Here is a 25,639-nt window from a genome sequence, read left to right as displayed (position 1 = left end):
TAATTTTTAAATGTGTTCTGTTTTGCTAATAGCCCAGATCTGCCTGGCATTCCTTAAATGTCCCTTGTGGTGCCGAGATTAAGAAGGACATAGGCACACAGACCATTGGCCTGTTCTACCCATCCAGCAAGCTCCTAGCAACAAAGGAACTGGAGACATTATCTCACAAGCAGAGGCAGGAGAAGATGAGTGACCACAGACCCCTCCTCACAGCCGTCAGTCCAGGAAGAGGTGAGGGGAGAGGCAGACTCTTTTAGCAGGAGGAAACTGTCTCTGAAAAGAATGTTCTGTTGTTTCTCTCTTTAGATTCATTTAAGAAGTAAGTTCCTTTATTTTTCTTTTTTGAGTCATTTTCTTTGTTTGAATAATAGTTCTTCCTTAAACTTTTACTAGTCTGATATTTTAATTCACATCCATGCTGACTCATTCATCAATCCAGTGACACATCTGAGTTCCTTTTGTTGCATAGAGAAATTGTGAATATGCATCATCATTAATATCTACTATTTTCACCTTTTTGTTTTTTCTAGATAGTCTTGCTGTAGTTCAGGTTGACATGGAATTCACTATGTAGTCTCAGGATGGCCTCGAATGCACAATGATCCTTCTACCTCAGCCTCCCAGCTTTCATTTTCACTTTTTTGTTGTTGTTGTTGTTGTTTTGTTTTGTTCTTCGAGGTAGGGTTTCGTGCTACCTTAGGCTGACCTGGAATTCACTGTGCAGTCTCAGGGTGGCCTTGAACTCTCAGTAATCCTCCTACCTCTGCCTCCTGAGTGCTGGTATTAAAGGTGTGCACCACCATGCCAAGGCTGTTTGTCTGTCTGTTAGTTTTTTGAGGTAGGATCTCACTCTAGCCCAGGCTGACCTGGAATTCACTATGTAGTCTCAGGGTGGCCTCGAACTCATGGTGATCCACCTACCTCTGCCTCCCAAGTGCTGGGATTAAAGGCATGCACCACCATGCCTGGCTTTTCCTATTTTCACTTTTTATTGTAGTAAATTTTATATAGTATAAAATTCACTATTTTAATTATTTTAAAGTACATGATACAGTGACATCAAGCACATTAACAATATTTGATAGCCATCACTACTATTTCCAGAACATTCATCATCCAAAAGTAAAGCTCTTCAAGTTGTCTCACCATGTCCTTTCTCCCACATCCTCCCCTAAGTGCCCATTTACCTGTCAAACTAATTACTATCTGTGCATATTGGGTTTGTATCTTTTGGATATTTCATATAAATGGAAGACTAGACTGGATTGTTCTTCATGACAGGTAGCTCTGTAGTTAAAGGTGCTTGCTCTACAAGCCTTGCAACAGAGTTTGAACCCACATAAAGCCTGGCACAAATTGGTGTTCACATCTATAATCTCAATGTGCCCACAGACAACAAAGAGAGGCAGGCAGGAAAATTGTGAAGGTCACAGGTCAGCTAGTGTGATCTCCCCAGCAACAAACAACAAGAGATACCCTGTCTCAAACAAAGTGAAAAGTATCACCTTGAGTTGTCTTCTGCACTACACACACACAGAAATAATAATGCTTGGCTGTAGAGATTGCTTAGTGGTTATGATGCTTGCCTGCGAATCCAAAGGACCCAGGTTTGATTCCCAAGAACCCATATAAGCCAGATGTACAAGGTGGTGCATGTGTCTGGAGTTCATCTCCAGAGGCTGGAGGCCCTGGCATGCCCATTCTCTCTCTCTGTGTCTCAAATAAATAAAAATAAAATATTAAGCTGGGCATGGTGGTGCATGCCTTTAATCCCAGCACTCGCGAGACAGAGGTAGGAGGAGCACCATGAGCTTGAGGCTACCCTGAGACTACATAGTGAATTCCAGGTGAGTGTGAACTAGAGTGAGACCCTACCTCGAAAAAACAAAATATAAAAAATAAAGATAAAATAAAATATTGAAAAGCAATAATAATGCTAATTATAGGGGGATGTTACATCAGGTTCCAGTGAAATCCAGAGGATCCATTAGGGAATACCTTAAAAATTAAATTTCAAAAAAACTTGAAAATAGGGCTGGAGAGATGGTTTACCAATTAAGGTACTTGTCTGTGAGCCTGAGGTCCCAGGTTCAATTCTCCAGTACCCACATAAGCCAAATGCACAAGCACCTGGAGTTCGTTTACAATGGCTAGAGACCTTGGCATGCCCATTTTTTCTCTCTCTATCTGCCTCTTTCGCTCTGTCTCTTAAATAAATAAATATTTTTTAAAACTGGAAAACATAAGAAATGGTTGTATATTGCAAAGAGAAGATTCTCTGGCATAGGCTGAGAGGGCTGAGAACAGGACAAATGTTTGGGCATAAGCAAGACTATGTAAAAGGCAGTTTGATAGATACAGCATGTCTGTTTAGCAAACAATAGTACCTCCCCCGACTAGGGCCAATAACCTCCCCATCCATAGGCTTTTGACTAAGTTTACAGTATCAGTCATGAATTCCTTTCTGTGGAGCAAGTTCTCTGATCTAATTAGAAAGCAGAACTGGGGAGATGGCTCAGAAATTAAAGGCACTAAGTTGGAAAGTCTGCCAGCCTGGGTTTTATTCCCCAATACCCATGTAAACCCAGATGCACCAAGTGGTACATGCAATTTGGAGTATGGGCAAGAGGCCCTGGTGTGCCATAGCACATGTATATTCATTCTGTCCTACACACACACTTTCTCTGCTTATAAGTAAGAAAATAAGCAACATTTTAAAATTGAACTTAAACTTTTATAAAAAGGAAACAGTCAGCTATCCTCATAATAGTGCTGCACCAATAGGCACATTTGCCTTGATGGTAAATTATGTAGTATTTAGGCTACATAGCTATGCACACTGTTGATGACTATTCTCCCCCAGCACCCTAAATAGCATCTTCTGGTGCTATGAAAACTATCCATCAGGAAGGAAGCTTCCAACTCGGTTCTAGCTTGATTTCTCAGTATCCTACAGTTGAAGCCTGTCATGTCTGAAGCAGTAGGTTCTCAGCATCTAGTTCTAGTGGGAAGCCAAGAGCAGTGGCAATAGCCTGTATTGTTTGGGGGACATTATGAGCCTCCTTGACCAACAACTCATGGAGGTATTTCATCCTAGCACTGGGATTTTAGAGTCATATGCTTTCAACCTGAGGAAGTTCCTTTAATATTCCTTTTAAAGTATATCTGTTAGCAGTGAATTCTGTTTTATGTTTGATAATACCTTCATATTATCACTTGAAGGATATTTCCCTGGGACATATTGACAGTTTTGAGTACTTTGAATATTATCCTATTGTCTTCTGGTCTCCTTAGGTTCTGCTAAGAGATGTGCTGTTTAGTGAGGAACCCTTTCTTTATGCTTTCACGATTCTCTCTTTGTCTTTCAGCAGTGTAATGTGTTTTTTATTGCTTTTTTAAAAAATTTGTTTATTTTTATTTATTTATTTGAGAGCAATAGAGAGAGAAAGAAGCATCTGGCTAACATGGGTCCTGGGGAATCAAGCCTCAAACTGGGATCCTTTGGCTTCACTGGCAAGTGCTTAACCACTAAGCCATCTCTCTAGCCCTTTTATTGCTTTTTATTAAAAGGCTGTACTCTTCGACCCCCTTTTCTCCACCCCAATTCTGCTGAGGGTCTTCTTTGGTGGGGTTATTGGTATTCATTGTAGGAATCAAGAGGACACAGTCAGACTCTGCAGGGGTGGGTCTCTCAGGTTATCCCCACCTACGCTGAGGCTTTCTGACCCCTCTTTTGCAAGGTTAACTGAGTCTTGGAGGGCAAGATAGGGATCTGATTTAGTGTTGCTTTCTTTGTAGACTCTGGAGCTCTGTTTTGATGAGGTTTGAGTGTTTCTGTCTCTATTTACCCAGAACTGATTTTTAGGCTAGCTATGAGAGCAGTATTCATGTTACTGCTTTCTCTGTAATGACTTGTGGGACAGGGCAGATGAGGTGGAGGTGACCCATCTTATGGTATACATTAGACTCTTTCTTTCTTTCTTTTTTTGAGGCAAGGTCTCGCTGTATCCCAGGCTGGCCTGAAATTCACTGTGTAGTCTCAGGGTGGCTTCAAGCTCATGGTGATCCTCCTACCTCTGCTGGGATTAAAGATGTGGGCTACCATACTCTGCTAGGTTCTGTCTTTGATTTTTTTTCCTTGTTTTTTGAGGTAGGGTCTCACTCTAGCCCAGGCTGACCTGGAATTCACTATGGAGTCTCAGGGCGGCCTCAAACTCATGGCAATCCTCCTACCTCTGCCTCCTGAGTGCTGGGATTAAAGGCATGCGCCACCACGCCTGGCTCTTGTTTTGTTTTTTGAGGTAACCTCTTGCTTTAGCTCAGACTGACCTGGAAGTTACTCGGTAGTCTCAGGGTGGCCTTGAATTCACTGCAATCCTCCTGCCTGTGCCTTCCAAGTCCTGGGATTAAAGGCTTGCACCACCATGCCCAGCCTTAGGTTCTGTTTTTGATGTATTGATGTATCCTTGTTCTCTTCCATCTGTAAGATAGAACAGATTCTCCAACCAAAAGTGAGGACACTTTAAATAAAAGGTAAGCCTAGTCATTAGAGATGTATTGATGTGTATGTCCAGTGAGTAGACATGGATCTCTTGACTTTAACTCACTGGGAATTTATTTAGTTTCTTTTTAAAATAAATTTATTTTAGAGAGATCAAGAGTGAGAGAGGGAAGGAGGGAGAGAATTGGCATGCTAGGTCCTCAGCCACTGAAATTGAACTCCAGGTGCTTCCACCACCTAGTGGGCATGTGTGACTTTGCACTTGCCTTACCTTTGTCCATCTGGCATTAATGAGATCTGGAGAGTTGAACATGAGTTCTTAGGCTTCGCAGGCAAGTGTCCTAACCGCTAAGTCATTGCTTCAGCCCTTGTTTAGCTTCTTGAGTATGAATCCAATCTGAGAAGTGTTTGACCCTTATCCTTTCAAATATTCTTTCTACTTGTTTTTGTCTCCTCTCCTGGAACTCTCTTCATGAATACTTTGGAATAGCCAATAGTTTCCCACAGATCTCTTAGGTTCTGCTCATATTTTCTTTATTCTTTTTTTCCCCTTTTTTCCCCCTGTGTGCCACCACACCCACTATTGTATTTTTTTAAGAGTTTCAGGGAGGCCGGGCGTGGTGGCGCACGCCTTTAATCCCAGCACTTGGGAGGCAGAGGTAGGAGGATCACCGTGAGTTTGAGGCCACTCTGAGACTCCATAGTGAATTCCAGGTCAGCCTGGGCTAGAGTAAGACCCTACCTCGAAAAACCAAAAAAAAAAAAAAAAAGTTTCAGGGAGGAACGGGAGCACCAAACTCTTCAAGTTATCAGAAATCAATCACTCCCAGCTCTTCTGTTTCTCTCGGGATTTCTGTACTGGGGGTCAGAACTCAGCTATAGTCTGAATGAGTCTCAGGACTTGACTATGGTAGTATTAATCCCATAGTGGACCGTCTGCAGAAACTGCCTGATGATTTTTCATATTCCTCCTAGTCTCAAGAAGAGAGACTGTTTCCCTCCTTCAGAATCTGAATGGCCTTGTGACTTACAGTAGGCAGTAGAAATGATAGGAGAGGTGCCAATGACAGCTCTAGGCCTAGGCCTTAAGAAGGATGAAGGCTTCTTTTATTCTCTATGAAGCCAGAACTGTGTGAAGATGTTAGGGTGGATTACTGAATGAGGAAAGAAGACAGCTAGAGAAAAAGGTGTTCCACCCACACCAACACAAAGACTCAGGCATCTGAGTGACTGCACAGAGCACTAAGAAAAAGGGCCTAGCCATCCCAGCTAGTACCCAGCTAGTTCTGTCATCTTAGCTGAGGTCTCCTTCCAATCAGCTACTCCTTGTCCAGGGTGTCCAGTCTGGGCAGAACAGTGACCCTGAGCCATCTTGTCCTCCTGCACACTAGAAACCAGACACCCAAGTGCACATGAATTCTCTCGTGATTTAATTGTGACTACTAATTCAAATGTGCTTAAAATCCTGTGTAGGTCTGAAGAGATTGCTTAGTGGTTAAGGCACTTGCCTGCAAAGCCTAATGACTCAGATTCAGTTCCTCAGTACCCAACTAAAGCTGGATGTACAAAGTGGCCTGTGCATCCAGAATTCATTTGCAGTGGCTAGAGGCCCTGAGATGCTCATTGTTTCTTTCTTCCCCTCCCCTCTGTGTGTGTGAATGTGTCTCTGCTTGCAAATAGAATATTTTTTAAAAAGCTATGTAGAGCCGGGCGTGGTGGTGCATGCCTTTAATTCCAGCACTCAGGAAGCAGAGGTAGGAGGATCACTGTGAGTTCAAGGCCAGCCTGAGATGACTACATAGTGAATTCCAGGTCAGCTTGGGCTAGAGCAAGACTTTAAAAAAAAAAACAAAAAAACACCTGTGTAGACTAGGAGGGGGAACAGAGAACAATGTTGACTGGGATACATATATTTGCCAAACCCATACCTTTAAAATATGTCAGTTCTATGTGAAATAGAGTAATGTAAGAAAAGACTTCATGGGCAGTAATCCAAGTGTGTTCTTTGAGAGTATGTAATCTGCTTGCTTGGGTGTCATAAGTGGGGAGCTGGAACATCTTCTAGTCCATACTTCTGGTTCAGGAAGGACAGACCAACACAGTTTGACAAAGATAACCTGCTTGAGAGTATGTGTTCCACACTGACATATTTCTTTCAAAGACTCAGAAGAATTATCCATATGTCTGGGTTACTTTCATTTTTTAGGCTACTGGAGAAAACAGTTGGATCACATCTCTGCTCATCTCAGGTCTTATGCTCAGAACAACCCTGATTTCCGGACCTTGATTGCAGAACCCAGAATGGGAAAGGTGGGTGAGATGGAACTTCCACTCCAGAGCATCACTATTAGGCTTCCCTTAGGACTTTGCCTGAAATGGCCCCCTGCTTAGTTCCTTTCCCATTTCTCCTCTGCTCTACTTTGCTCCTCACACTGCCCTATTGCATCACTTGTTCATGAAGACTGTTCCTGGAGCACCTGACTTGAGACTATAAGGTTCTGAGCATCTCATGCTTAACTACCACATACTGTTGCAGAAACTCTGATGGCACTGAATGATCCAGAACAGTTTAGTCCATCCAGAGTGCATTTTTAAAAATATTTTTTAATATTTCATTTATTTGAGAGAGAGAAAGATAATGGGTACACAGGGTCTCTAGCCACTGCAAATGAACTCCAAACATATGTACCACCTGTGCATCTGGCTCACGTGGTAGTTAAATGTTCTTGCTTGCAAAACCTTATAGTATGGGTTTGATTCCCCAGTACTCAAGTAATTGAATCTGGGTTGTTAGGGTTTGTAGGCAAGAGCATTGACTGTTGAGCCATCTCTCCAACCCCAGAGTACATGTAAGCCACATGTTAGTATGTAACAGTGATCATGTCCTAAGAGGAAGAGATACAGTGCACTACACCTCAGTATCATGTTCACCAGTTAGTCATCATAGCAAACCTACAACGGGGTATATTGCTGCTGTGATAGTATTTTTTTTATGATCACAAGTTCTTTGACAGCCTTGATAATAGCTATTGGATGTGTCTTCCTTGAACCTGAGTGGGTGTGTGACTGCTAGACTAATAGATGTGGTGGAAGTAGCTGTGTGGTACTTCCTGAGACCTGGCCATGCAAGGCTATGTGGCTTCCCCTCGCTTAGCACATACACCTGCAGCACTCCCTGGAGCTCAGCTACCCTGCTCTAAGAAGCCCAAGCCGCATGGAGTAGACACACGCAGAAGGCTAGTCAGTAGTCCCAGCTGAACCCAGTCCTTAAGTAATTGTGGCTCAGAGTGCCAGGCATATTAGAAACTAGGATAGCCACCACTACTTACATAAGTCTCTCCAGCTGAGTCCTCAGCATGCAAAGACAGACTCTATTATGTCATCTGAATCCAGGAACATAATGAAGTCATGTTTTATTAATTTCTGTTTTATTCTTTTTCTCAAATCACATGTGCATGTGTGCACACACACATCCATGTCTTTTTAATTATTTTATTTTTATTTATTTATTTGAGAGGGAGGGAAAGAGGAAGATAGAGAGAATGGGTGCACCTAGACAGAGAGAGAGAGAGAGAATGGGCACATGGGCTGCTGTAAATGAACTCGAGACATATAAGCCACCTTGTGCATCTGGCTTATGTGGGTCCTGGGGAATCAAACCTGGGTCGTTTGGCTTCACAGGCAAGTGCCTTAACCATGGAACCAACTCTCCATCCCTCTAATTCTTATTCATTAGTTGCAAGTGGACAGAGAGTGTGTGTGAGAGAGAGAATAGGTACAATAGGGCCTCTTGACGCTGCAAACTCCAGATGTATGTGACACTTTGTACGTCTGGCTTTACTTGGGTACTGGGGAATCACACCTATACTGTAAGGTTTTGCAAGCAAGAACATTTAACTACTGAACCATCTTTCTAGCTCCAAAGTGGTGATTTTTTAATAGCACTAAGTTTAGTGGGGTTTTTCTTTAACACTAAGTAGGTATTCATATCATGTCTTATTTGACACCCAAGATAATTAAGGCCCAGAGAGGTCTTGGTAACCTGCCCAAGACTGCACTGATATGTCTTAGAGGACTCATATTTGAAGATATGTTAGATCCCAAGCCACATGCCCTTTCTCTGGTACAAGTCACTACTACAAAGAGACAGTTTGGTTTGAGAACATTTTCTCTGTCACAAGACTAGCAGGAACATTTTCAGATCAAACCATGAGCTCCTGTCACAAAACAGACCAGTGTTTTTAAGTATTGCTCAATTTCATTTGATAAACTATCTTGATAGTTTGTAAATTCTTTACCTTAATCCAGAGGTCAGCAGACTGCTCTGTGGGACAAATCTGGTCTACTGCTTAGTTTTGCAAATAAAACTGTATTGGATCAAAGCTATATCATCCACTTACATGTTATATGTGGCTCCTTGATGCTACAACAAGGTGAAGCATTTGCAATGGAGAATTTATGGTCCATAAGACCTAAACTATTTACCATTTGCCCCTTCTCAAAACACTTGCTATCTTCTGTATGAATTCAAGTTCCTTTCACTTCTTACAGAGAAAGATGCTCAGCTGTGAGCTTCTTGAATTGCAAAGTTGCCTCCCCACCCCCAATCAAGGCCAGATGCCTTCTCAAAGGAGATGGTATTCAGTCATGTGGTTTGATTAAAGTATGTCTGAAGTATTTAGTTTATTCTTAATTAGCTGGATTTGGGTCTACCATTTGTTCTTTGTTTTCTAATTATCTCATCTGTTTTTGTTCCCTTGCTTCTCTATTCTTGCCTTCTTTTTTTTTTTTTTTTTTGGTTTTTTCAAGGTAGGGTCTCACTCTGGTCCAGGCTGACCTGGAATTAACTCTGTAGTCTCAGGGTGGCCTCGAACTCATGGCGATCCTCCTACCTCTGCCTCCCGAGTGCTGGGATTAAAGGCGTGCGCCACCACGCCCGGCTATATTCTTGCCTTCTTTTGTGTTAAAATATTTTATTAAATATAGAACTTTGGGGGCTGGAGAGATGGCTTAGCAGTTAAGGAGCTTGTCTGCAAAGCCAAAGAACCCAGGTTCGATTCCCCAGGAACCACATAAGCCACATAAGGTACCGCATGTGTCTGGAGTTCATTTGCAGTGGCTACAGGCCCTGGCATACCCATTCTCTCTCTCCCTATATACCTCTCTCTCTCAAATAAATTTAAAAATTTTTGTTTCTTTGTTTTTTCAAGGTACGGTCTCACTCTAGCTCAGGCTAACCTGGAATTCGCTATGTAGTCTCATGTTGGCCTTGAACTCACAGCAATCCTCTGCCTCCTGAGTGCTGGGTAAAATTTTTTAAATATATAGAAGTTTGGGCTGTGGGGATGGCTCAGCAGTTAAAGGTGCTTGCTTACAAAGCCTACTAGCCAAGCTTCAATTCCCTATTACCCATGTAAAACCAGATACACAAAGTGGCACATGTGTCTGGAGTTTATTTGCAGTGTCAAGACACCCTGGCATGCCTATATGTTCTCACACACAAATAAATTAAATAAAAATATTTTTAAAATATATAGAGGTTCTGTGTCTCAGAATTTCTAGAATATGCTTCAAGGTAATGAGAAAAACAGCAACAGTTGGGAATTCTCTTCAAAATTCTTTTTATTTTTTTACTTTCACAATTTTTATTAACATTTTCCATGATTATAAAAAATATCCCATGGTAATACCCCCCCCCGCACTTTCCCCTTTGAAATTCCATTCTCCATCATATTCAAAATTCTTTTAAAAGCTTATCTCGGCTACTGTACATGAAGACGGCTGTGAAGTGAGCATCAGGCTGAATTATATTCAAGTCTCAAGCAAGGTAAGTGATACTCCAAAGATTACTTGTGAATGTATTGAGCTAGTAAGTTGTGGCATATAGTTATACAAATGCTTCTGTGTAACCCACAGAAAGGGAAAGATTCAAACATTATGAAATATGACTATATACTAGAAGTTTCATAGAATTAAATAAGTAATTGAGCTAAACATCAAAGCAACAGTGACTGGGGGAGCCTGTTGGGAAACTATGGTAGAGATTCTTGGGAGGAAGCCGGGCGTGGTAGCGCATGCCTTGAATCCCAGCACTCGGGTAGCAGAGGTAGGAAAATTGTTGTGAGTTTAAGGCCACCCTGAGACTACAAGAGAGAGTTCCAGGACAGTCTGGGCTAGAGTGAGACCTTGCTTCAAAAAAAAAAAAAAAAAAAAAAAAAAAAGATTCCTTTGAGGGAAGAGGGGGCCATGGCTGTAGTGATGGAGGAGGCTGTCTGAGGAACTAGTGAAGAGGAGAAAGGACAAGGCAGCCTGGGGAGAGGAGGGAGGAGTCAGGAAACATGTCCTGGATTCAGGCTGGACTGTCTGGGTAGGCACAGTGTACCTAACAAGAAGTGTGTTAGCAAGATCTTCTGTTGAGAAGAGCATCCCTATCATTTATGGTCTTGAACTTTTTCCATTGTCCAGAACGTGTATGTCAATAAGACCATGACTCTCAGTGACCACTTTCTGGGCAGTGTCACTGATGGCAGGAATGGGCTGCATGGCAGCAGGTCAAGCTTGGGTGAGTCATGCCCTTCCCATGAGTCTATAATAATTGGAACATTCTAATTTGGCAAGAATGACAGGCTTGCATGAAATTTTCAGCTCAATCATGAATCTTAATGTGTCCCTGTCATTTTATTTCTCTGGAGTTGGTGTGGCATTTGAAGTCCTTCACAGGGGTTAGGTGTTCGTTTGCTCATGGCAAGGAGAGTGTGGTCTTTCGCTGAAAAGTGAAAGTCCTTTCTATTTACCACTTTCCCTCATCCTCTGGCTCCTGGGTGGGAGTAGCTAGGGGTCCCTTTGGCAAGGTTATCAAATGGAAATTTCTAGGAATGCCATCCTTTCCTTGTGACTTTAGAGGGACATGTCAGTAGAAGTGCTTTCTTACATGTGGGGAGTAGGGAAGATCATTTTGTTCCACAACCCTTTGTCATTTCAGTGAGTGACTACAGCCAGAGCACCACAGACACTCCTGAAGGGAGTAGGAAGATGAAGGATCTCAAACCCGAAAACCCTCATAAAAAGAAACAGCTTACGGTACATGCACTTCTGCCTTGTTTGCAGCCTGTTATTTTAGTAGTTTTTCTTCTTGACCTTACTCTCTTCTTCTTTTTTTTGGGGGGGGGTCTTTTTGAGGTAGGTTCTCATTCTAGCCCAGGATAACCTGGATCTCACTCTGTATTACCAGGGTAGCCTCTAACTCATGGCAACCCTCCTACCCCTGCCTCCTGAATGCTGGTATTAAAGGCTGTGACACTGTGCCTGGCTTACTCTTTTTTTATGCTTTTGCATGTGTATTATGTAGTATGTGTACATGTGTGTATGCATGTTTGTATGTGTGTGGGTACACATACATGTGTGGGTGTAGAGGCCAAAGGTTAACATCAGGTGTCTTTAATTAGTTCTCACCATACTTTTTGAGTCAGGGTCTCTCACTGAACCTGGAGCTCACTATTCAGTTAGACGAGCTAGCTAGCAAGCAGCTGCAAATCCTCCTGTCTCTGCCTTCCCAGCCTTTGGTATTCAGGAATGTTCTGCCATGCCTGGCATTTGACGTGGGTGCTAGGGATCTAACTGAGGTCCTTATGCTTGCACAGCAAGAGCTATCTCCCCCTCACTATTTGTTTTGACATTTTTAATGGAATGTCATTTTCTGCTCCTTGTTTTTACATGTGTGTGTGGAGTATGTGGGATGCGTGTGTAGTATAAACATGAATGCATGTGGAGGCCAGAGGAGAACTTTGTGTGTGTCTCTCTCTCTGTGGTAGTTTGAACATATGCCCCCTCATTGACTCAGGTGTTAAAATAAACTTATAACTTGGATCTCCAGCTGCCTGGCTAGAGGTGTCACTTAGGGAGAATCTGAATTCCAAACCAAAAGTATGCAGAACTTTGAGCTCTGGGGGTCTGCTGTGAGAAACTTTTCCCCTTGGAAGACATGGACACATGTTTTTATCCCAAATTGGGAAAAGATGACAAACCAAAGTACAGTTGTACCAATGCCAGTTCATTGAACCAATGAGTTTTTGGGGGGTCACCTACAGAGCATACATAGGGGTTACTTACAGGAACATGGGGTCCCCAAAGCAGCCACTTTGATGGGAGATTTCTGTGTCAAAATTACTGGTTGGATGCTCCTCCCTCAACCTCAGGATGAGGGCTTTCTTACAGAGTATCGTGACCCCAGAGCAGCTGCACCATGGAAAAGTCTCATTCTACCCCGAATGACGATTTCCCTGTGGCCACTTCTAGAAGCTCCTTGTGCCTCTCCAGTAATATCAGACCACAAGGCAGTATTTTAGTGGTGCTCACTATACCAGGATTACTCCCAAAGATGCTTACCCCCTTAGCCTCAGGGTGAGAGCATACTTATAGAGCATGAGACCCCAAATCAGTACTGCAGTGGAGCTCACTATGCCAGTATTACCTCCACAGATGCTCCTCCCTCAGCGTTGGTGTGAGGACTCACAGAGCATGTCAACTCCAGAGAAACCACCTCAGTGGAGCTCATTATATCTGGATTACCCATGAAGATGCTCCTTCCTCAGATTTGGGGAGAGGGCTTGCTTACAGAGCATGGATGCTCTAGAGACACCACCTCAATTGGCCTCATTGCTCCTAAATCTTTTACTCTCTAAATACTTTCTATCCCCTGAGGTCACAAGACCTCACTTGTTATTGTATACAGCTGGTGCAGGGGGCACTTGATGCTCAGGTGAAGGTCTCATGACCCTTCCCACGCCTTCTCCCCTGAGTTGACCTAGCTGCTTTTGATTAAGCTGGCAATAGCTGCTAACACTTTTCAATGAGGAGGAACTTTGCCATACAACAGGGTCCTGCATGCTGGTGGATTTGTGTACTTGCTGGCTGGTAGTGGTTTTCTCTCTCTGCTTAGGTTTATGAAAGGGAGTCAGCTTCTTCCACCACTTTAGAACTTCACCTTGGGTCTGGAAGCTGAAATAAACACCATTCCTCCCATAAGTAGTGTGTTTGGAAGTTCATCCCAGCAACAATGGTGTTGTCAACAACACTACATCACTCATCCATGTATCTCCTTGAGACAGAGTCTCTTTTCCAAACCCAGAGCTGCCATTTTTCATGAACCCCAGCAATTCTCCAGTCTCTCTGCCAACTGAAGACTGGTAGACACACATGGCTCTGTTCAGGTTTTTATGTGGGTGCTGAAGGAATGAAACTTAGGTGGTTTTAGGCCCTCATGCTCGTGCAGGAAGCATACTTACCTGCTGAGATATCTCCTTAGCCCCTCTGTTCCTTTTTAAAAAGATATTTATTTATTTATTTATTTATTTATTTATTTATTTATTTATTTATTGTTTGAGAGAGAAAGAAAGAGAGAGAGAGAATGGGCACACTAGAGCCTCTAGCCACTGCAAACAAACTCCAGATGCAGGTGCCACCTTGTGCATTTGGTTTTATGTGGGTATTGGGAAACTGAACCTGGGTCCTTTGACTTTGCCAGCAAGTACCTTAACCACTAAGCCATCTCCCCATCCTCCCTCTGTTCCTTTCTAGTAATGGCATATATATATACACATATATGTATGTATATGCATATATACATACACACACATATATGTTTTAGAGAGGAAGCATTCTTTAAAAATTTCTCAAAATGGTTAACACTCTTGTAACATTCTCCTCAGTTTCTTGGATCACCTCATCTTTGTTTCCTCTGGAGTCAGTTCTGACTACTCATCTGTCTTGTATTGTTTTTGCTGAATAACTGATGTTCCTTGGTTGTCTGATCACTTAAGAAATGAAGGCCTCATTGGCGCCTGGCATGGGCACCCAACATGGTATGGGAGTAGAAGTCCCTATCTGGGTAGATTTGGATTGGAAACCTGTGGACAGGTCTCCTTGGAGATACTGAGCAGGAGAGAGGAGAAAGTATTAGGGACTCTGGCTGCCAAGCAGATGGTCATTCCTCTGGTGGCAAGGGTACTGATGGTATGATGTGCTTTTGTGTGTTTCAGTACTGCATGAAACTTTTTCCTCTCATTACCCCCTTCCTCCCCTCTCCCCCTCTCTTATGACTGACATGGTCTGGGGTTTGCTCTTTACCCTCTGTCTTTGGCAGACCGTGTGATTTCTAAAAACTAGTTGTTAGAGTTTAAATACAAAGCACAGTCCTCCTCTTGTTATTACACGGAGAGAGGGGGAGAGACCCAGCTATCTCATGTACTCACAGTAAGCCCTTCAATCATGCACACTTGCCTTCAAGGCCAACATCTGCCCTCCTTTATTGACTGACTTTCAGCTTCCCTAGGGCTCCACTGGAGAAAACTTTAGACTTGAGCCTTTACTTTCATCTACTCTCAATCTTCTTGGAATCACTCAAGATTACTAGTCCAGGGGCAGTGGGTGTCCCTTTGTGGTTTCCAACAGTTATTAGGGTTTCCGTTTTCAAAGTATATGCCATGCCTAAATCCAAAGGGAGGTTTGGAGAAAGAGATAGTGAGCGCCCCATTGTTTCCCTTACCTTGTCTTTTGGTTAACCCACTGTGGCTATAGTACAGAGAAAACTGGGGTGAGCAACATGTTCCGAGACCTGGGCCCAGGTGGCCCAGACTTGACATGGAGATGGGCACTTGAGGTGTTGTCCCGCCATCTTCAGCTCCACCAAGCTCTTGGGCTTCCTCCATGATCCACATACCATCTGCCCTGCTTGCATTTCAATTTCTTTGAAAGCAGAGACTCTGTTCTTTCCCCTCTCTCCACTCAATGTGTACTTTGCATGTAATCAACACAAGTAAATTTGGAAGAAAACTTTAGAATTATTTATAATTCCTTGTACTCTCCTTTCCCCAGTTTGAATTATTATAGTTGAGTATAAGAGAAGTATAGAGTTTCTTAAAATTAAGAGTTGACAACTTTGGAGATGACCCACATATTCTGTGCGTGACCTGGACCTCAAATTGTCTTTTAACTTGTCATCAGAACTTAGGCACTAACTATCAGAATATTCAACATTCATTCACTAATTCAATGATGACTGTGTGTGTGTGTGTGCATGCTGTATATGTATGAGTGCACATGTGTGTGCAGGTGCATGTGCAAGTTTGTGCATGTGAGTGTGGAGGCTAGAGGTTGTCTTCCTCAGTTGATGTCCACCTGTTGCAGTCAGCTTCACATTGCTGTCAGAAAACACCTGACCCAAAGCAGCTTATGGGAAGAAAGACTTTATTTTGGCTTACAGTCTCGAGGGGCAGCTCCTTGATAACAGGGGAAAATGATGGCATGAGCACAGGGTGGACATCACCTCCTGGCCAGCATCAGGTGGACAACAGCAGCAAGAAAGTATGCTAAACACTAGCAAGAGGAAGCTGGCTATAACACCCATAAGCCCATCCCCAACAATACATCATCTCCAGGAGGATCCAATTCCAAAATTGCCACCAGCTGGGACCTAGCACTTAGAACACATAAGTTTTTGGGGGGCCTCTGAATCAAACTAACACATTCTATCCCTGGTCCCCATAAACTGATAACCAAACATGACGTAAACTGCAATGCATTCAGTCAAATTTTCAGTGTCCCCATAGTTTTTTGTCAGTCCCAATGATTTTCAAACATCCCCATAATCTTTTAACTGAGCCATGAAGGGGAAAAAAAAACCACCATAATGGCACAGAATAAACATTCACACTGCAAAAGATGGCATTGGGCACAGCAAAGAAATATTCAACCAATACAATATTTAAAACAAACAGTGAAAACATCAAACTCCATAGCTCCAAGTCCCACAACTCTAGTCAGTAATAAGACTCCAAGTTCAACAATTCTAACCAAGGACGAGTCTCTGGGGTTCCAATTCCACCCTTCCAGCTAGGCTACTCACAGTCCCAGAAAATTTCATCTGGTGTCGGCAGCTTTGCTTGGCAGCTATCCATAGTCCTGGCATCTCCACTGGGTCTCCACTGCAACCCACAGTTCATCCTTATGGCTTCATTGGCCCTCCACACAGGTAATCCAACAAACCTGCTTCACACTGCTCATGGCCATTTCCAAAATACAAAATCATGTTGCAAATTCAATGGCCCTCCCTTTCCTGTATTTGTTATATCTACAATACCAGGTAGACTACCAATTTGCTAATCCAGGGGGAATAAAGCAGACTTTGGAGAACAGGACACTCCTTCAGCATTCAGGCCCCTTCAAAAGAATCTGAATCCTTCCTGATATTCCAATGCAAATCAGCTGGTCCAAACTTAATAGTTGGGCAGCAGTTTTCATTTTCTTCTGTGCCATATCCCTGTGTTTACACCAGTCTATTTCTATACAATGCAACCCTGTACAAGTTCTCAGGACACAGGCATAATAGCAAGCCTCTCACAGGTAAAGCTCTTTCTCACCTTCATAAGCCAGACCTCACAGTCCATAGTTCTTACTGCATTCAGGCCTTTCAACTTTGACCAGAATAGTCCATCAAGCTGTACTTACAGCATTACAAAGAATCTCTTAGGCCAAGGTTTCAAACACTTCCACATTCCTCCCTCAAAATCAGCCACAAAAGACCAAAAGAGACACAGTGAGGTTTCTAGCAACACACAGTGATAAATACACTCACATGTGTGCTCTCAACACGTACCCATCTGTGTGGCTCAGAACTCCACTGAGAACATGGCTGCTGAGCTGGAGGAGGGAGTGGAGTGTACCTTGAGTGCTGGGACCCAGACTATATGGCATAGCTACTTGTACTCTCCTTTCCCCAGTGGAAATGACCACATTCTGTAACCCTGTAGCCTGAAAGCAGACTCCTGCTGGAGGAACTTGGTCCCACAGGAAGAGGAAGAATCTCTGTGCTGGAGCAGCTGCTGGATGAAGTGAGTACATTCTCTCTGTGGTCAGCCTGCTTTCTACGTGCCACCATGGAACACTTTGCTAAGGGAATACATCACAAGTCAGAAGTTTGCCATTCATTATTACCAGTTGCTAGTTTTTATAGCAAAGAAATAGGCATGCAAGCGAAAGCATGGGCCCAAGTAATACCCATGAGACAGGACAGAAAGAATCCCTGATCTGTGGCCCCCATGACCTTCAGCCTTCTTTCCTAATGAGGCAAGGTGGTCAGTGTGGCTGCTCTTTCTAATGTGAGGAGCAGAAGTTTTACCATCTGGGGGGTTGGTAGCTGTGTCCATGATAGGTGGGGTCATAAGGGCCCCAGTTTTCCTGTGGTCTACAGTCAACTTTGTGCCATCATTTCTTAACAGAATATTTGTTATTCCTGGTAGAATAGCAGTTGGACCAAGTTGAGTTCAGGGTTTTGTGGTGAGTTTGTCCTTCTCCATGACCTACAGGGAGCAGACCCCAACTGCAGCGACAGTGAAGGTCGACCTGCTATTACTGTGGCTGCTGTGAATAAGCACCATGAAGCCATTCCAGTTCTTGCCCAGCGAGGAGCAGACATTGACCAGCAGTGGGGACAGTAAGTGAAATACTTAGTGAAAAAAAGGACTGTGGGTACCCAGTCATGGTCAGATACAGCTCTCAGGGCTGTGCTAGAACAGAATAAGTCCACACAAATTCCCTGTTCCCTTGGAACCCTTAGAGCTATGTTAATCTATTTCCGCCTCAGTAGGAGGCTTTACAACTCCTGTCTTCCAAAGCTGGGCAAAACAGAATTTAGAAATGGCATTGGTGGCTTTTATAAATGGTGGTACATTGGTTAACTCATGAACTTGTGTTTTTCTTGGTGTGGTTTCTGGCTGGCCTGAAACTCTGTGTAGACCAGGCTGGCCTCAAACTTGTGGCAATCCTCCTGCCTCTACTTCCTGAGTGCTGGGATCAAAGGCATGTGCCACTGCACCTAGCATAAACTTGTGCTTTTGTGAGTCAGCAAATGTTTTCATCACTGTCTAAACTATTAAGACCAAGACTCAGGGAAGGGACAGCGCCAGTGCATTCCCATGACAACACACCAGGAAGTTAATACAGAAAGAAAATGGAACACATTTGTCTGCAGATACTGACTGAATGTTTGATATGTAGTTGTAAAACAATGTTGGCTAGAGTTGACTTTCTTGGGTTTTCTTAGAGTTTACATTCACCATACTCTGTCACCTTCTTTATTCACCCAACACTTATATCATCATCTGATGATAAAATTATGCTCTTTGTTTTATGATGTACTTTTTGGCTGTGGAGATGGCTCAGTAGATAAAAGTACTTACTGCACAAGCATGACAACCTGAGTACAGCTCCCCAGAACCCTTGTGAAGACAGACATGGTAGTGCCCATCTGTAACCCCAGTGCTCCTAGGGTGAGGTGGGAAGAGGAGATAGGAAAATCCCTGGAAGCTCACAGTCCAGCTGTCCTGGCATATGCAGCAGCAAACAATAAGAGAACCTGAGCCGGACATCATGGGGCACACCTTTAATCCCAGCACTCAGGAGGCAGAGGTAGGAGGATCGCTGTGAGTTTGAAGCCACCCTGAGACTACATAGTAAGTTCCAGGTCAACCTGGGCTACAGTGAGACCTTACCTCGAAAAACCAAAAGAAAAAGAGAGGGAGAGAGAACCTTGTATAACCTGATGGGAATACCAGTATAAAATATGTTAAATAAATAAATAGTAAAAAGGGGACAGAGGCTCATGAAGTAGTGAAGAGCTAGAGGAATTTCAGCTGAGAGTTGTATCTTCTGCCCTTGCACACAGAGTGCTTTCTCATTTGTGACAAGAGCTAATTATAGAAAAATGATTCTTGAAATGATTTCTGAAGGTCATTAAAATATGTGTGTCTCACTGGGCGTGGTGGCGCACACCTTTAATCCCAGCACTCGGGAAGCAGATAGGAAGATCGCGTGAGTTTGAGGCCTCCCTGAGTATACGTAGTGAATTTTAGGTCAGTCTGAGCTAGAGTGAAACCCTACCTCGAAAAAAGAAAAAAAGAAAGATAAGTATGTCTCACTATAGCTAACATGCTAAGTCTTTATTATGTCAATGTTAAACACTAAGATATGAGTGTCTTACTGTAGCTAATATGCTAAGACTTTTTTTGTTTGTTGGGTTTTTTTGTTTTTCAAGGTAGGGTATCACTCTAGCCCAGGCAAATGTGGAATTCACTGTGTATTTCTCAGAGTGGCCTCAAACTCACAGCGATCCTCCTACCTTTGCCTCCTGAGTGCTGGGATTAAAGGTGTGCGCCACCATGCCCGGTGCTAAGTATTATTTCAGTGTTAGACATTTAGCTTTGAAAAGATGGCAGAGGTAAGAACCAATACCTGTGGTTGTACTCTGGCCTCCCTCCACATGTACACTGTGGCCCACATGCACCAATACTCACACACATGAACACACACACATCATACATACATACATAACAATATTTTTAAAGGATATACTTGGGCTGGAGAGATGGCATAGCAGTTAAGCGCTTGCCTGTGAAGTCTAAGGACCCCAGTTTGAGGTTTGATTCCCCAGGACCCATGTTAGCCAGATGTACAAGGGGGCACACACGTCTAGAGTTCGTTTGCAGTGGCTGAAAGCCTTGGCACACCCATTCTCTCTCTCGCTCTCTATGTGCCTCTTTCTCTCTCTGTCACTCTCAAATAAATAAATAAAAAATCTTTAAAAAAATAAAGGATATACTTTATATTTTTATAATTAGACAAAATTTCCCATAATATTCAAACATAGTGCTTTGTGGTTGATACAAAGGTCAGTTTTAAACTAATGCTTAAATGAAATGAGTCCTTAGAGGTTTATGGAAAATCTAGCTAAAAGGCTAAAAACGTTCTGGACAGGCGATCACTTAATTTTGGTCTTCCTCGGTTGCTAGATTTACTTTGTCACGATTCTATAATGACCTTGATCTGCATGCTGTCTCACTGCATGTCTGCTGACTCCAACACCGTGGCTATACCATCCATCTGAATGGGGTCATTCCTGCTGCATTTTCAAGGCTGTGAACAGTGTTTACTCAGATGTGGGGGTGGCACTAGGCTTGAGGTGCATCCTCTCAAATAGCATACAAATACCTCTTCTTCCTTTTCAGCAGTTGCCAGTAGAGGGAGGTAGATTTTTTTTCCCCTCTGAGAGCCAAGTTCTGCTAAATCTGGCTTATTTCTGTCCATCTGAAGGGTTTATACCCCTCAGCCTGGCCTGTGTCTCACAGCTGGACTCCGAGGATCCAGGAGCACTGTCTCCATGTTCCCTCCAGTGTTCAGCTCATAGGCATTAGCCATTCACAACTCTGGCTTTCCTGTGTGAGAGGGGCTTGGTGAGTTATTACTTAGCAAGGAATAGTTAAAATGCTCTCTCTCTCATACATGTTTTGCTGGTGGAGCCAAGGTGGTCGCAATGCAAGGTAACTCCATTAAGTGGGTTGGGGGGCCAGAAAAACATGCCACAATGCTTCTGGGTATCGTGTTTGTATCTTCTCAACCAGTGAAGCACAGTCCATAAAACAATAGCTAAGGAGACGTTCACATCTTCCACCACCTTACTTTATCATCTCCAGAGAAGAGGCCTCCATACTTTGCCCCTATTGGGATAAATTTATGTCTGCAGGTATTGGGGTTGGGTGGTAGGATCAGGTAAGATCTGGGGCTAGATCAATTGCTTAGTTCATTTCTATTTCCAACCATGACTCTTGCTTTCTCTTACTTGTGACCTCTCAGTTCATCTTCCTTATCCTCATCCCATTTCAGCTGGCTATTCTGCCCCCTGACCAGGAAGGGTGGAGGAAAAACATGGCATTGGCATTGCAACAAAACATACTTGTCTGGCCTCTCAGGTGTGCCCACCTGGTTCTGATACTGATGCTTATGCAAAACAAACAAACAACAACTCACTGATGCCACGGTCATTCCTCTCACACAAAATAGTTTCATCCCAGAAAAGCTATCATAGAGACAATACCAAAGACAAGATTAAATTTTTATAAATTTTACTAGTCCCCAACTTTTAAGTGAAGATTCTAGCAAGACCACATAGTTATTTGAACACCATTAAATTTCTAGGTGATGCATTTAGCAGACACTAACTAAGGAATTCAAGCTAAAATTGAGATTATATTCATAGGTTGATTATTCATAGGTCAGTAAGACCAAGGTTTGATCACTTCACCCTCTCCATTTTCCTGCTGAGGCTAAGGATTTACTGAAGAAATTTTCCCTCACAAATAGGTTCAGAAACACTGCTCTTCATGAAGCAACTCTGCTTGGCCTGGAAGGAAGGGAAAGCGTCGCCACTTTACTAGGGTATGTTCTTGGGTTAACACTACTGAGGGCCACAATGACATCACTATTGACCGGTAGTGATAGCGATTGAATATTTTAAGGTTACACAGTCCCTTGAGGTCTCAGAGTAGAGTCACCCCTGTAAACTGAAGTCATGATGGTCTTTTGGAGGAAGGTTTGGGGAGGTGGGACCAGGAGGTACCCAGACTGGCCTCTATTTCAGAAATGTCAGGCTCTGAGAGTCACGTGTCTGAATGAGTCTCTCCATTTCCTACGCAGATGCAACGCAAGCATCCAAAAGAAGAACACAAGAGGCCAGACAGCATACGACATGGCTCTGGAATCTGGGGATGGTCTCATCAGCTCACTCTTCGATACTAAGTTCAGCCAAGGCCTTGGGAACCAACTCACCCAACCCAGGAACCTCAGCCTGGGTGACAGTTAACCTGAGGCAGCAACGAGGCTTCATTCAAAGACATATCAAGCTGTGGCTAGTCTTTTTTTTTTTTTAAGAGCAACATTTATTTGAAAAGTAAAGGAAACAGGACACAGATTCTTCATGGAGGGGGAAATTCCAGAGCTAGAGATCTATCTCCCCAGTGAGAGCCTATCTGTCTGTCTAGTTGGGGAAACTATCTAGCTCCAATAGTGTCTCATTTCCCCATCTCAGAAGCCACCCTAACTACTGTTAGGTAAAATGGCTTGAGAACCACTCTTGCTTCTTCGTGCTGATATGAGTGCGATGTTAGACCACAGCAGCCAGGGCTCCTCTGGAGGAAGGATTATCTAAAAGCTCATGGTAGAACAGTATGGCCTGATGGTCATCTTTTGGGTACTAGAGTGTATCTTTGGCATATGGAATTGTACCCAAAACATATATAAAGTAGTGTTAGCAACATAGACTTGCTGCTGTCTTATCTTAGAGGGGGATTCTTTTTCAAAAGCATGTCTATCTTTTGGGGAGGTTTAGAATGGACCCTCTCTGGTAATCTGAGGCTTTTCTGTCTCTGGCTGAAACCTGATGAAAGAGAAGCTTTCTTTGATGTTGGCTACCATGTCTCATGTTCATTCTTTTTTTTTCAAGGTAGGGTCTCACTCTAGCCCAGGCTGACCTGGAATTCACTATGGAGTCTCAGGGTGGCCTCAAACTCACAGTGATCCTCCTACCTCTGCCTCCAAGTTCTGGGATTAAAGGTGTGCACCACCACGCTTGGCTTCATGTCCATTCTTATGAGCCAGACTCATAGGAGTTGGCCTCGGGCTGGACATCATGACAGAAGACAAGAAGGATGTACCAGGAGCAGGAACCCTAGTAATAGATAGGGTGTACCATGCTTGAAGTTCATCTTGAGGTATGGAGGTTTAACTCTGTGTGGTCAGAGTGGTCTGTAACCTTATTAAAGGTGGCAAGGGATCAGCTTATTAAGACAGCATGAAAGTAAAATTGTAAAAATTAGAAAGATAATGGCCAGTGCTATGTCAAAATATGGTACCACCAAGTTAGGATTGTTCATCTTTAAGCACCTTGAATACCAGAGTTAGAAATGTACCTTAGGTTTAAGCTGGCTGGCTTCTGAAGAGAAGCTTGAGGTCCTCTAGTGGTTCACAGGTATAGTTCAGCCCTGTAGCTCTTTGGTTTGGAAGGTCAGTGGAGATGCTGGGAGAGTATAGAGCAGTATATGACATGAGGCAAGTGTGATGTAGCCACAACTGTGACTTGCACATGAGGTGAGTCTGAGTTGGTTGTCTTCAGAAAGCATGGTGGCACACGCCTTTCATCCCAGCACTTGGGAAGCAGAGGTAGGAGGATCACTGAGTTTAAGGCCACCCTGAGACTACATAGTGAATTCCAGGTTAGCTTGGGCTAGAGCGAGACCCTATCCTGAAAAAAAAAAATTCCATATGTGCCCCCCAAAAGATGATGCCATCTAGGGCTTTAGGGTTTGTTTTCTCTGCCTATTAAAAATCTAGAAGGCAGGAAAGAGCTTAAAGGGAAAAATTTACTTAAAAAGAAGCAGAACACAGAATCATGGAGGAGGGGATTCCAGAGCCAGAGATCTCTGTCTTATTTTTGAGATGTGCATTTCAAAATAGGAATTAGGGGTTGGGTCAATGGCTTAGCAGTTAAAGGGGCTTGCTTGCAAAGCCTAATGGCCAGGGTTCCATTCCCCAGTACCCACGTAAAGCCAGATGCACAAAGAGACACATGAGGCTGGAGTTCATTTATGGCGCACCATAGTCACTCTGTCTTCCTCTTTCTCTGTGTCTTAAATAAATAAATACAATTTTAAAAACAAATGTGAAAAACAATAGGAATTAAAGTTCACAGGAACTCCTGAGACTTTTTTTTTTTTTGTGGTGGTATGGAGGATTGAACCCAGGGCCTTGCTCATGCTAGGCAAGTTCTCTACTACTGATCTGTATCATTGCTCTTCTTTTAACTTCTTGTTTTGAGATAGGGTCCCAGTAAGTTGTTCAGACTTGCCTTGAGCTCACTCTCTAGCATAGCCTGGCCTTGAACTTGGGATCTTCTGGTCTGGGCCACTAGGCTCAGCTCTTCTTTTTGTTTGTTTGTTTGTTTATTTTTATTTATTTATTTAAGAGCAACAGGTAGAGAGAGAGAGGCAGAGAGAGAGAATGGGTACGCCAGGGCCTCCAACCACTGCAAACGAACTCCAGGTGTGTGCACTCCCCTGTGCATCTGGCTAACATGGGTCCTGGGGAATCGAGCCTCTAATGGGGGTCCTTAGGCTTCATAGGCAAGCACTTAACTGCTAAGCCATCACTCCAGCTGGCTCAGCTTTTTTAATTAGTATAAGTTAGTACTATCAATACATACACACACATATATACACACAAATGTATATGCATATATACCAATATGCCTTTGACTATAATGAACCTGATGTATACGTTTTAGTGTTTGGTTATAATTTTTGAAGTTAGTTTTAATTTATTTTCAATAGGTAATAATTGCAAATGGTTCGGAACTTAAGGATGTAAAAGCCTATGTAGTAGTCTGTTTTCATAGTGAATTCTCACCTTCAACCACCACTATCCTCAGAGGCATCAGTAACACCAGAATCAGCAATGTCTTTCCAGGGATGGCACAGCACTTGATAATTACCCATATGTGATGTATATATGTATATACATGGGGTATAACATTATATATATATATATATATCCTTTCTCCTATCTTTAAGGTAGTAAGTATATGCAGTTTGATTTAATAATTTTTAAAAAGACCTCCTCTGGCAAAGTGATAATGTCCTTATCTTAGCAAGAAGCAAACAATGTATCTGAAAAATCTCTTCCCAGGCTGTAGACTTGTATGGCTCTGAGTTCACACCTCTGTGCTCCTTCAAGCTGCACCCTTGCTAGGTAGCATCTGGTCTTCTGCCCTTCTTCCAGTTGTTCTTCCTGCTTGGTATAACCCCTTTCCCACAGCAGAAGGAGCTAAAAAAAAGTTCTGCTTGGATAACACTGCTTTATAGATTGTCCTCTACCCTTCTATCAAAGGGACTTCATAGAATTAAGACTCGCAGAAGTCACTGTAATTTAGGTTCCGTTAAGTCTGCTAAAACCAAGTCTACTGTGATGGCTAATCTCTAGTTCTTGATAGGATTTAGATTCACTATGAAAACAGGTATCTCAGCATTTTTGTTAGGGGTCATCTCCATTGGGTTAATTGAAGTGCAGAGACACAGCCTAACCATGGACAGCACCATTCCATTGGCTAAGCTGTCCGACTGTGAAAAGGAGAAAGTTGAGCACCAGCATTCACCACTCTCTGCTTCCTGACTGTGGCTATGTAACCAGCTGGCTTCCTGTTCCTGCTGCCAGGCCTTCTTCACCATGATGGAATATATAAGCTGAAGCAAACCCTTCCTC

At 43.1% G+C, this 25,639-nt stretch overlaps 1 protein-coding gene across 4 annotated transcripts in view; it reads left to right on the top strand.

Moving 5' to 3' along the window:
* Dzank1 (double zinc ribbon and ankyrin repeat domains 1) overlaps positions 1 to 24,425 on the top strand; it is a 93,454-nt gene extending 69,029 nt beyond the window's left edge. For all 4 annotated transcript variants that reach the window (XM_045157357.1, XM_045157358.1, XM_045157359.1 and 1 more), the window contains 9 exons: positions 33 to 231; positions 6,708 to 6,811; positions 10,254 to 10,328; positions 10,967 to 11,063; positions 11,484 to 11,581; positions 17,308 to 17,388; positions 17,863 to 17,990; positions 21,692 to 21,766; positions 22,025 to 24,425. In XM_045157357.1, the coding sequence (XP_045013292.1) occupies positions 33 to 231; positions 6,708 to 6,811; positions 10,254 to 10,328; positions 10,967 to 11,063; positions 11,484 to 11,581; positions 17,308 to 17,388; positions 17,863 to 17,990; positions 21,692 to 21,766; positions 22,025 to 22,190 (1,023 nt within the window). In that variant the 3' untranslated portion in view covers positions 22,191 to 24,425. The remainder of the gene's footprint in view (positions 1 to 32; positions 232 to 6,707; positions 6,812 to 10,253; positions 10,329 to 10,966; positions 11,064 to 11,483; positions 11,582 to 17,307; positions 17,389 to 17,862; positions 17,991 to 21,691; positions 21,767 to 22,024) is intronic.
* Positions 24,426 to 25,639: the final 1,214 nt, after the last annotated feature.

The sequence above is a fragment of the Jaculus jaculus genome, chromosome 8 (genome assembly GCF_020740685.1).
Source record: "Jaculus jaculus isolate mJacJac1 chromosome 8, mJacJac1.mat.Y.cur, whole genome shotgun sequence".
Taxonomy (NCBI): Eukaryota; Metazoa; Chordata; class Mammalia; order Rodentia; family Dipodidae; genus Jaculus; species Jaculus jaculus.
This window is presented reverse-complemented; position numbering and strand designations above follow the sequence as displayed.